The sequence below is a fragment of the Aristolochia californica genome, unplaced genomic scaffold, assembly GCF_029961685.1.
Source record: "Aristolochia californica isolate CCGP_79_NKW_82.1479 unplaced genomic scaffold, dmAriCali1.0.hap1 SCAF_5, whole genome shotgun sequence".
NCBI classification, from domain to species: Eukaryota; Viridiplantae; Streptophyta; class Magnoliopsida; order Piperales; family Aristolochiaceae; genus Aristolochia; species Aristolochia californica.
This window is the reverse complement of record NW_027182214.1, coordinates 5,951,488-5,964,264: the sequence shown is the minus strand read 5'-3', so window position 1 is coordinate 5,964,264 and position 12,777 is coordinate 5,951,488. Positions and strand designations below refer to the sequence as shown.

The 12,777-nt window shown below is 36.7% G+C and overlaps 1 protein-coding gene across 4 annotated transcripts; it reads left to right on the top strand.

Annotated features, from left to right (window-relative positions):
- The first annotated feature begins 5,616 nt into the window (after positions 1 to 5,616).
- Positions 5,617 to 8,858, top strand: LOC137966251 (protein IQ-DOMAIN 33-like). 4 transcript variants are annotated; one of them, XM_068812822.1, is made up of 5 exons: positions 5,617 to 6,155; positions 6,798 to 7,045; positions 7,390 to 7,580; positions 8,231 to 8,357; positions 8,430 to 8,858. In XM_068812822.1, the coding sequence occupies exon 1, from the start codon at positions 5,765 to 5,767 to the stop codon at positions 6,101 to 6,103; it is 339 nt and encodes a 112-aa protein (XP_068668923.1). In that variant the 5' UTR covers positions 5,617 to 5,764; the 3' UTR covers positions 6,104 to 6,155; positions 6,798 to 7,045; positions 7,390 to 7,580; positions 8,231 to 8,357; positions 8,430 to 8,858. The 4 variants fall into 3 exon arrangements, with proteins under 4 accessions (XP_068668922.1, XP_068668923.1, XP_068668924.1 ...); XM_068812821.1 differs by having other exon boundaries at positions 8,244 to 8,357; XM_068812820.1 differs by lacking the exons at positions 8,231 to 8,357; positions 8,430 to 8,858 and having other exon boundaries at positions 6,795 to 7,045; positions 7,390 to 8,182.
- The last annotated feature ends 3,919 nt before the right edge of the window (positions 8,859 to 12,777 follow it).

The window sequence follows — 12,777 nt, the reverse complement described above, 5'->3', positions numbered from 1 at the left end:
AAAAGAAATTCTTCGTCTTCCAAAAGGAACTATCTGTAGAAATACAGGATACCGACTCAAGTACCTTCTGCTACAGATTATTAAGTGAATCTGACTTAGCTAAGCTAAAAAGATTTAAATATGTCCATTATGGACTAGTTCTTATAGGATTAGACCCCTTAATACGAATCAATCAGAATTTACCCTTCATAGCAGCTATAGTAGATAACTCTGTGAAGAATAATTTTGAAAAAGCCCTACTCGGAGGAGTTAGAGCTAACTTTGGATTAGGCCCAGTATCCTTTACAACATGGCCCAATCTACAAATAGATTTAGAAGACAGGCACATCCAAGATAACTTGTCCCTAAAAATCTATACAGATTACTGGTCGAAAAATGGAATTCAACCAGGAAGAAGAATTATGCGCATACTTGTATGCATAGTAGCCTGAGGAATCAAACTTGGAAAGGTTTCAGTTAAAGATTCAAAGAAACTCACAGAATTAGCCAAAAACATTGGTTATTCTGATAACTTGACCATAGAAGAACTCGACCCCAGAGAGTTAACATGGCCAACAGAATGGGTAGTCCAACTTTTGGCACCCAGACACCTTCCCCTCTCCTGAAAAACCATAAAGGAGATAGAAGGAAAACTAGTAATCACAAACACTAGATCCAGTTTTTCCATCGAACAGGATAGGCCCTCTACCTCAACAAGTAGAACCTCAAACAGTTCCCGTTTCGAAGGAATAGGAAACCCAAGGCTGTATGCTTATGTTCCTCTTCACATCACATCGATGATGGCACATAACCCATATAAACCCTTAGGCCCATCAATAGGAAATAGTGACATTGTCACATATTCCAATCAAACCTTAGAGTCTTATGGTAAGACCCTTAATCGGTTAGAAAAAACTATTGAGAATCTCCAATAGAAAATAAATTTCCTCTATGATGAACATAAACAAAGATAAATAATAAAGTGTCAAAACATCCTAGAAAATATTCTAGAAAAGATTGACCATGGAAATAGTCCTATTTTCTTCAAAGAATTAACAGAACTAAAACAAAGTTTAGATAATCTAAACAAAGATAAAATGCAAGAACTTTTAACAGAAGTCTTAACATTAAAAGAACATCTAGGTTCAAAAGAACGTCTAGGTTCTCCAGGTCCATCAAGGTATAAAACACCTTTTACACCTTGGACACCAGAATTATCTATAAAAAGAAACTTTTAGATCATTTAAAATTAAAAAGAGAAAGCCTTGACCTCGCTTTACTCCAACGAAATATTCTTCAACCAGAAGATAATACAATCCCAGCAATGGTATGGTATTACTATTATCGGGAAAGATATACTGATCTCATCTACAACCTTAGATGCAAGATCAAGAAAATCAAACAAAAGCTACACCTTATAGCTTTGTAAAATGACCATTCTTTCACTTTTTTTCTTTCTCTGCTCTCGCTGAAAATTTCTCCCTGTTAAAGAAACAACTGATTTCTTTATAAAGACGCAAAAAAAATTTACTGTTTATTTCATTTATTTTGTCTGATAAAAAATCTAGGAAGTCGGGTTGTCTTTTAGTAGGAAACGAGTTGTCTTGCAGTAGCTTGTTTGAGCCTTGATAAAATCCGGATAATAACTGACAGGATCTTGCTCAAGAGAAATATGATCATCACTATTACCAATAATGATAATATTGTTGACATACACCAATAGAAACAGAACATGCTTGCCAGTATTGAGAGTAAATAGGGAAGTATGAGAGTGAAAATTCTTGAAACCTGAACCCACAAGAAATTGATGCAGTTTATGATACCAAACCCATGGAGCCTATTTGAGACCATATACAACTTTATGAAGTTTGTAGACATAGGTTGGATGTTTTGTACCCTTTGGATGAAGAGATTTCTGTTATAAATTGTGTATAAATACTACTCTTAAATCAATGTAAAATGTGGTTCAATTCATCCTCTCATACTTTGTTGTGAAAATTTCTCTCCTTTATGTCGAATACAAGTTGCATAACAAAATCATTATGGAAAAAAGAGAACATAAAGAGAGGCGAAAGAAAGTCTTCTTACTTCAAAATATCCTACTCCGTACATTTCTCTTGCTTTGCTACCTTGATTCCCTGTTTCTTTTTCTGTTCAGCCTTTTGAACTTTAAAGGAAATCCCAAAAAATCACCTGATAATTGTCTTTATTCATTCAATAATTGAATCGTTGTCAAATCTAAGAGCTCCCTTCAGTCTTACAAACAAAAGAAAGATGAAAAGAAGAGGGACGAAGGAACTCACAATGAGCATTCTACTGTACAATAATCCATGCTACAGTGAGCCAAGTCCCAAGACTCCTTTGTCATGGAAATTGTAGCTGAAATCAGGCCGCTAATGGAAAAATTACCAGCAAAGTAAAGTCTTGGCAGCAGTTAGGCAAGAGTCGAATTGCTCGAGCTTGCTTGACTGCGCGCCTCGATCGAAAATATCCTAGTAGCTAGCAAAATATTTGGCATATGCTACCAGAATTAAAGGGGACTGAGGATTACTGATGTCATGAGATGTCTTTATCTTCATTTGCTCCTCCGTAGAGCGTTCTACTATAAAAATCCTCATTCACCTTTGGACATGCATCGAGATTCTTTGAGGAAGATAGTGCCAAAATATGGATTTCCGTCTAACGATATCGATTTTCTCTACGAGCTTCTCTTCCTTTTATCTTTCGACTCCAGTTTGTTTAAGAGGCTGAGGGGGCAGGGAGCATTTGCCATCTCAGCTAGTTTCTGAGAAAAAATTGACCCCTGTTCCATTAACGTATATATTAGATTAGATAATATGGATATATAGCTAGAAATAGATAGATATATAGTCTTTCAAAATAAAAAGGTTTTAACGAAATAACAATATGACCCTTGGTTTACTTTAGAATGACATTTGTTTTTCTAGACTAATGCAACCACTAATTAACCATTTGTCAAGTTTGATGCCCGGATTATGGAAACTCTATCTCCTATCTTTTTAGCAATTTATGGTATATTTTCTAACATGTCTGAAATGAGAAAAAACTTCAATTATTTACAACTGCGATGGTGAGGTGCCTATCGTGCCAAATCTATGAAATTCAAGGACGGCTACATGATTTCTTCTGGTCAACCAGTTAATGAATACATAGACACTGTAGTCATACATGTATTGCCTAGACACGTCAGCACCACTACTAAGAAATGTATAGAGATTAAATAATCTTCACTTGTTCGACCTAAAGTGAATAAAATGAGCAATTATGTAGAAGAGGATTGCCCACAAGTTATTAGTCAGCAAGATTAATCTTTCCCAGTACCTATACAAGTTTTAATTTGTGAAAGATAGGTCGATTAATTCTGATGTCCATTTTGATTAAATTTCTAGTGGTTTACTTTAGGTTTTTGGATGAAATGAGTTGTTTTGCAGTAGCTTGTTTGAGCCTGGATAAAATCCGGATAATAACTGAAAGGATCTTGCTCAAGAGAAATACGATCATCACTATTACCAGTAATGATAACATTGTTGACATACACCAATAGAAACGGAACATGCTTGCCATTATTGAGAGTAAATAGGGAAGTATGAGAGTGAAAATTCTTGAAACCTGAACCCACATGAAATTGATGCAGTTTATGATACCAAGCCCATGGAGCCTGTTTGAGACCATATACAACTTTATGAAGTTTGTAGACATTGGTTGGATGTTTTGTACCCTTTGGATGAAGAGGTTTCTGTTATAAATTGTGTATAAATACTACTCTTAAATCAATGTAAAATGTGGTTCAATTCATCCTCTCATACTTTGTTGTGAAAATTTCTCTCCTTTATGTCGAATACAAGTTGCGTAACAAAATCATTAAGGAAAAAAGAGAACATAAAATAGGCGAAAGAAAGACTTCTAACTTCAAAATATCCTACTCCATACATTTCTCTTGCTTTGCTGCCTTGGTTCCCTGTTTCTTTTTCTGTTCAGCCTTTTGAACTTTAAAGGAAATCCCAAAAAATCACTTGATAATTATCTTTATTCATTCAATAATTGAATCTTTGTCAAATCTAAGAGCTCCCTTCAGTCTTACAAACAAAAGAAAGATGAAAAGAAGAGGGACGAAGAAACTCACAATGAGCATTCTACTGTACAATAATCCATGCTACAATGAGCCAAGTCCCAAGACTCCTTTGTCATGCAAATTGTAGCTGAAATAAGGCCGCATATGGAAAAATTACCAGCAAAGTAAAGTCTTGGCAGCAGTTAGGCAAGAATGGAATTGCTCGAGCTTGCTTGATTGCACACCTCGATCGAAAAAATCCTAGCAGCTAGCAAAATATTTGGCATATGCTACCAGAATAAAAGGGGATTGAGGATTACTGATGTCATGAGATGTCTTTATCTTCATTTGCTCCTCCATAGAGCGTTCTACTGTAAAAATCCTCATTCACCTTTGGACATGCATCGAGATTCTTGGAGGAAGATAGTGCCAAAATATGGATTTCCATCTAACGATATCGATTTTCTCTACGAGTTTCTCTTCCACTTATCTTTCGACTCTCGTTTGTTTAAGAGGCTGAGGGGGCAGGGAGCATTTGCCATCTCGGCTAGTTTATGAGAAAAACTTGACCCCTGTTCCATTAACGTATATATTAGATTAGATAATATGGATATATAGCTAGAAATAGATAGATATATAGTCTTTCAAAATAAAAAAGTTTTAATGAAATAACAATATGTTTAGAATGACATTTGTTTTTCTAGACTAATGCAACCACTAATTAACCATTTGTCAAGTTTGATGTCCGGATGATGGAAACTCTATCTCCTATCTTTTCAGCAATTTATGGTATATTTTTTAACACTTCGGAAATGAGAAAAACGTCAATTTTTTACAACTGCGATGGTGAGGTGCCCATCGTACCAAATCCATTAAATTCAAGGATGGCTACATGATTTCTTCTGGTCAACCAGTTAATGAATACATAGACACTGCAGTGATACATGTATTGCCTAGACACGTCAGCACTACTACTAAGAAATGCGTAGAGATTAATTAATCTTTATTTGTTAGACCTAAAGTGAATAAAATAAATAAAATGTGCAATTATGTAGAAGAGGACTGCCCACAAGTTATTAGTCAGCAAGATTAATCTTTCCCTGTACCTATACAAGTTTTAATTTGTGCAAGATATGTCGATTAATTCTGGTGTCCATTTTGATTCAATTTCTAGTGTTGTACTTTAGGTTTTTGGACAGGTTTTAGGGTTAATAATCGTCTTCTACCTTTGATATAAGAAAAATATAAACTAATTTACATCTCTTCTTAGTCTTCTGACGGGCAACAAATTTATAGAAACCTACATCCACTCCCAATACACAAGCAGCCATGAAATAAATGCAGTAAAGAAGAAGCAAAGGGTGAAAATGAGCAAGAATTATTATTCAATCCCAAAGAGTTTGGGAGTCAATTAATTAGAATCATCTCTGTACATAATAAAAAACCAAACGTGTGAAACACCAGAAATACAGTGCCAGAACCCAGAAATGGTGAGCAACCAAACAGTATAAAAATTAAAAAAACCCAACATCAACGCAGGAATGAATCCAGGTAGTAGTCTGAGACATCCAGTGGCGGCAAATCATTAAAGAAATCTTCGTCGGATACATCCAGTGGCGGCAAATCATTAAAGAAATCTTCCGATGGTAGCGAAATCTCGGACGAGGTATTTCCTTCTTCTTCGGTGTGCATAAGAAATATCTCAAGATCCTGATGCAGTTGGGTAGCCTCCACTCCGTCAATTACAGCAGCAGGTGCAGCCTCCAACGTCAACTGCTGCCCAGAGGCCGGCATGGTCGCATTCAATTCGTCCGCGAGCTCCAGTATCGTGGCTTCTTCCTCCTGCATATTGGCGATCAAAAGCTCGAGCTCATCAAGGGTGCATTGCTCCAAGTCGATGTTGTCCAAGGAGACAAAGGGATCTTCGTCTTCCACCGCCTTTGGGATGTTCGTCTCGCCTTCGAGATAGCGCTGCAACAAACCCTCGTCTCCGAAGACAAAGGGCCTGCCGGCGGGAGAGAAGGCAACGACGAAGACGGAAGCGCCGGTTAGAAGGGAGAGTTGCTCAGCTTTCTTGAACAGTCCCTTCTTCCGCTTGGAGAAGGTGACTTGCAAAGCTTGTCGATTCTCAATCTTCTTCATCTCCAGCTTTCTCTTTCCCATCCCCATTCTTTAACTTTTTTTCTTTCTCTGCTCTCGCTGAAAATTTCTCTCTGTTAAAGAAATAACATAGCAGATCAACTGATTTCTTTACCGTTTATTTCATATATTTTGTGTGATAAAAAATCTAGGAAGGCAGTAGGAAATGAGTTGTCTTGCAGTAGCTTGAAACCGTTGATAAAATCCGGATAATAACTGACGGGATCTTGCACAAGAGATTTGGTTTTAATAATCTCAGGGTTGTAATCGTAATCTCGGGGCATAAACTGAATCCAGGTAATTATCATCTTTGCTGTCCTAACAGACACAACGGTTTTGAAATACAACGGTTTCAGCAAGTTAAACCGTATGGCTGTAAGAAGAGTCGCATTTTTGTGTAGTTTTGCCCGGTAAATCTTACGAAAATGAGTCAAGAATTTAATCTTCCGGCTGTTTCTAACTGTGAGGTCTATACCGAACTTTTGGAGCATTTGTCCTGTTTCTGTAGTTTTTGTCTTCATATGACCGAAGATTTTCTGACATTGTAGACTTTGTTACTTGGCACATTTTTATGTTAAATAGAGTGATATTTATTTGATTTTAGCAGATTAAGAGCATTGCGATGGACAAGAAGAGTTGGGAGTGGACGAAGTAAATTCAGTTCTTGCAGAGGAGGATTCTGCTTCTGTAAGGAGTTCCGAGGCAACTCACAACAGAGCCAATAAAGGATGAAGAAATTCATCAAGAAATACAGTCTGAATCTTATGAAGAACAAATTACAGAAAGAGAAGACGTCAACCAAGCATGATGCTCACAGAAAGATGATGCAGCTATAGTTATCCAGTCGGCATTCTGGTTTGCTTATGCTTCCTAAACATTGTATCTACTAATAGCTACAAAAGCCATCTAGGTATTAGCATCATAAATGATGTAATCCAATAGAAATTATGCAGCATGATTCTTAAATTGGGCAATTGGTTGACAGTCATGCTGAAAGAAATAGCCTCTTGGAAAAGAAATTCTGATGGTCTAACATCAAGAGGCATGCCCTTAAGAAGTGGCTGACTCAAGACTTTCAGAGTTTCACCTATCCACAATGAGGCTAACTGATCTTGTTGGATTTTCAAGTCAAGGGTTTCTTTTTAGTGACTTTACTTGGGTGATTCTGAAAAGCCATTTTGCTGCTGTCTTTCTATCAGGCCAGGCGTCAGTTCCAAGAAACCAGAGGGTTCTGTAAAAGGGAGAGTAGTGAAGAAAGCAAACCATTCACCGAGTCTGGAGGCACATCAGTTGAAGTCGAAACTGGTGCTTCAACTGAAAAATACATGAAACTGCCCCTTTTCATCCTCGAGTACATCAGAAGTCCAAAACCCAAATCTCCAAGCAGAAGGTATTACACATGCCAACTCTTCTCACTTGAAACTGACATGTACATGTAAATTGAAACTACACTGCCTGCTTGAGACCTTAAAGGGAAAGTTCTGCATGTATATTTCATAGTATGACATCAAAATTTTGTCGAACCACATGTAAAACTATCATTTAATTATGAAAAGTTCAGTCTCTATTCCTCTTAAATAATACTTGGGTAAATTGAAGTGAACTCATAACATAAGCAATCATACTAGGAAATGAGAAATCTGATTTCTGTAGTAGGCATATAAACAAGTTGTCAACACATATATTGGGATCTAACAGATAGCAACTGCCGATAGGTAAGCTGATGGTACTTTTGAAATTGCCACTCTAGAAGTAGCCATAACTTGGAATTGTCTCCATCGAATAGTTCTGTCTAATAGAATTTTTTTATTTATATCCAATACGTAATAAATTAACAGGTAGGAGAAGATGACCAATTGAGTAAGAGTTAGTTCAATCTAATAGATTTAAGGCCCAGAATAGCAGATGGTAAAATACTTGAAAGCTGATAGAATTATATAACTTGTTTGGAATTGGTATTTCAACTCAGACTAGTGTGATTGTCAAAAACAAATGAACGAAAAGAAAATTGAATTTTTAGAAAAATTGTTCACCTTGAAGGATGCCATCAAAGGAAGAATGGAACGACAGCACAGTGAGTAGCAATATAGCAAAGTTAAGAATTCAACACAGGCAGGAGGCAACAACAAGGCGTGAGAGAGCATTGGCTTATGCATTTTCACAACAGGTAAGTCTAGGTTTCTCAAGGACACTGATCTGTTTATTTTCAACTTATCGACTCTAATTTCTGTATGTTCAGAGTAAAGACTCAAGTATCCAAATGTTCTACTTGTTGACTGCTAAGAACCTGTACATCCAAAAAGAAACAAGCCCAATCAGACTCCAGGCAACCCAACTTGGGGATGGAGCTGGTTAGAGAGGTGGATGGCAACCTGCCAGCCAGAATCCTCTGTTGAAGATCTAAGAAGCAACTCACTACAGTCATCAAGCTTCGTTCAATACCAAGAAGAAAGATGATGTGGGAGGAGAAGAAAAGGAGAGCTGCGGATCCAATGAAATAACAGTTGGACTGGATGGTGTGATAGTAAATGGAGAAACCAGTAATGATGGACATGGACCACTGTACAAACAGGCTCAAAGCAGCAAGAACTGTGTCAAGACGAAAGACAGTGCCAAGTTGCCAACACACAACAGCGCCAACCAAGGTACAGTAGCTGCACTCCTTGGTTCTCACATATTATACTTTGACAAACTTATATTTGCATCCAATGGTTGCTGGAGTGTCTCTACTGAAGTCAATATCACTTAATACAGTATACTCACTGACTCTCCATGAAAGATTATGACAAAACATGTTGTTGGTGAGTCCCTTCATCTGCTTTCCTGGAAATCAGTTATTAATCAGTGTATAAGATATGTCTGGACTTATGTTGATGCATCTCAGGACAGAAGCAAACTAGATCTCTTTAGTTCTCCATTTACTGATAGTTGTTAAAATTATTGAGCTTAAGAAGTTAATTCAAGGAAGGAAGAATTGCTAACTCAGTGCTTCTTACCCTTTAATACGAAATGATGGGGGATTGAATCTTGAGAAAGGTCTGTTTAAATAAGTAGAAACCATCTACATTTACCATTTCTTGGAGACTTTTGGGTTCTTTCACGAACTATTCACATTGAAATCCTAAGATTAATTGTGTGGACGAGCGCCTAAGATGGTCATATACTCTTAATGACATTAGCTGCACCTAGTAAATTAAGTAATTTTAACAATATTTTTTTATTTATATAAATTAAGGATTTTAACAATATATTTGATTTCAAATTTGTGAGAGAGAATTTAGCTATTAAAAAATTAAAAATACGGATATTATAAAATTAAGATTTTTTTTTCATTTATATTGATTAATCGTTTTAAATAACTAATTATTTATAAAAATTAATAAATTTAAAACATGTTAAAATTATTTATTAATTTAAACAAATCAAACTATCTAAAATAAACTAAGATTTTATTTTTATCTGCATGTGCCTTTTGATTCAAAGTGCTTTTATGAATTTTACGCTTTCGTACGCTAGAAAGAACTCTCGGTACTCTTAATTTATATATTTAATTAAATTAAAAAATCTAAATTTAATGTATTTATTTATTAGTTTAAAAAAGTTAAAATTTATCTTATTTTATCTTAGAAAAATTAAATCTATCATAGTAACTTTATGTAAAATAACCTCTTTTTTATTTATATAAATTTAGGATTTTAACAATTTATTTGATTTCAAATTTGTGAGAGAGAATTTGGCTATTAAAAAACTAAAAATGCGGATATTGTAAAATTAATTAATTTTTATCATTTATATTGATAAATTATGTTAAGTAACTAAATATTTATAAAAATTATTTATAAATTAAAAAATGTTAAAATTATTTATTATTTTGAAACATGTTTAAATAATTTTATTTTAAACAAATCATGTAAATCTCTCTGATTTCAGAGAGTTTTTCCTTATGAAACTCAGAATCTCGAAAAATATAAAGTAGCTGATGGGTTCATCAGAAACCCTATTCGAAAAGGAAGAGGAAAAGGGGAATTTACAAGTATACCCTTGGACAAACGAAAAAGACAAGTATGCCCCTTTACATACACATATTTACATTAACACCCCCCCTCAAACTTATGAAGGGGCAAGTACCATAAGTTTGCTTATGAGATGATGAAAACGAGGAGTTGTATGCAATTTGGTGAAGACATCAGCAAGTTGATATGTGGAGGAAACATGGGGCAAGGTGAGAGAGCCATGTAAATAGTGATGCCACACAAAATGACAATCAATCTCAATATGCTTCGTACGCTCATGAAAAACAGGATTCTTGACAATCTGAATGGCACTTTGATTATCACAAAACATAGGGGTAGCAGACAGTTGAGGAAAGCCAAGTTCTTCAAGTAAGCGGCGAAATCAAATTCACTCAGCAATAGTGGTTGCCATAGCCCGATATTCTACCTCGGCAGAAGAGCGAGAGACAATGGATTGTTTCGTACTCTTCCAAGCCACCAAAGAATTACCAAGGAAGATATAATACCCAGTAGTCGATTTTCGATTTGTCGGATCACCAGCCCAGCCAGCATCAGAATAACCAGTGGAAACCAAATCAGAGGTGGAAGACAAAAGTAAGCCATGATGCACAGTGCCACGTAAGTAACGTAAGATACGGAGAACAACTGTCCAATGAGTGGTACGAGGGGCAGAAGCAAACTGACTAACCACATGAACAACATAGGTAATATTAGGACAGGTGACCGTCAAGTAAACCAGGGACCCAACTACCTCTCTGTATCGGGTAACATCGGACAACAATTCACCATCTGTAGGGCTAAGGCGATGATTGACTTCAATGGGAGAGTCCATAATCCGATCATCTGTCAATCCTGCTCGACTGATCACTTCAGAGATGTATTTTGATTGAGACAAAATATAACCTTCTGGAGAATAGGCAACTTCAATACCCAAAAAATACCGTAAATATCCAAGATCCTTCATTTCAAAGAGAGAATGAAGTTGTTGTTTAAGGTCTGCAATGTCATCTTCATCATCACCAGTCACAATCATATCATCAACATATAGAAGGACCACAATATGCCCCACAACACTTTTACGAATGAACATGGCAGAATCATAGTTTGAAGCAACAAAGCCAAGACGAATCATGGAGGAACTGAACTTTGCAAACCAAGCGCGAGGAGCCTGTTTGAAACCATATAAAGCCCGTTGAAGACGGCAAACATAACCAACAGGATGAGGAAGGCCTGGTGGTGGCCGCATATATACCTCCTCGGTCAAATCACCATTTAAAAAAGCATTTTTAATATCCAGTTGATGAAGATGCCATTTTTGAACTGCTGCAATAGAAATCAAGGTACGAATGGTCTTCATTTGAGCAACAGGAGCAAAAGTCTTATCATAATCAAAGCCTTTAGTTTGTGAGAATCCTTTAGCAACTAACTGAGCTTTGTATCGCTCAAGTGTTCCATCAGATTGAGTTTTGATTTTGAAAATCCATTTACAACCAATAGCATGCTTACCTGGAGGAAGTTGAACCAACTCCCAGGTACCTATTTGGTGCAGAGCAGTGAGCTCATCATTAAATGGCTTGTCGCCAATTTGCATCGGATGCAGCTTCCTTGTATGACTTAGGCTCAACTAAAGAGTGAATCTTAGACAAAAAGGTCAAATCGGGGGAAGAGAACAAATATGAAGATGGACAATACCTCTGAGGGGGATGTCGGACACGAGTGGAAACGCGAGGGGTGGCAAGATGTGGATCACCAAAGTTCAGAGAGTCGAGAGGGAGAGACGCCATGTGAGAAGGTAAGTCAGTGCCTGCATGTGACTGTTGTGAAGGTAGACTAGAGGAAACCTCCGGACGGAGGGGTGAATCTGTGGACGGATGGTGAGTCATTAACTCGTCATCATGGGGCTTATCAGATAAAAAGGGATCAATGTGTAACAATTCTGTATCATGCAAACCAGGAGTAGACAAGGGAATCCGAAAGTAATAGACCTGTTCCAAGAACTTAACATTGCGAGAAACAAAAAGTCTACCAGACTCAGGATGGTAACATCGGTATCCTTTTTGACCAAAACCATAACCAAGAAACACACATAATGCAGATTTGGCAAACAATTTAGTGCGATAGGAAGGGGGTAATAAGACAAAGCATGCACAACGAAAGACACGCAAGTGTTCATAGGTAGGACGAACACCATACAACCGTTCAAAAGGGGAAATACTGCCAGAAACAAATGAAGGAATACGATTAATCAAATATGTGGCAGTATGAAGGGCTTCCCCCAAAAATTCAGAAGGGATAGAGGCATGGAGCAGTCAAGAGCGAGCGGTTTCAACAAGATGATGATGTTTACGTTCTGCAACACCATTCTGCTGAGGTGTATAAGGACAAGACAACTGATGAATAGTGCCCTCAGACTTCGGAAAATCAATAAATAAATATGACATATTCATCACCCGAATCAAAGCGAAAAATTTAATGTGAGTGGAAAAATGGGTTCGCACCATAGTACAAAATTGAACATAAATAGAATAAAAATCTGATTTTTGATGCATAGGAAATATCCAAGAGAAACGAGTG

Bases quoted from the DNA above. Each gene is read 5' to 3' on its own strand.
- LOC137966251 (XM_068812821.1), top strand. From the start codon at position 5,765: ATGCAGTTGGGTAGCCTCCACTCCGTCAATTACAGCAGCAGGTGCAGC.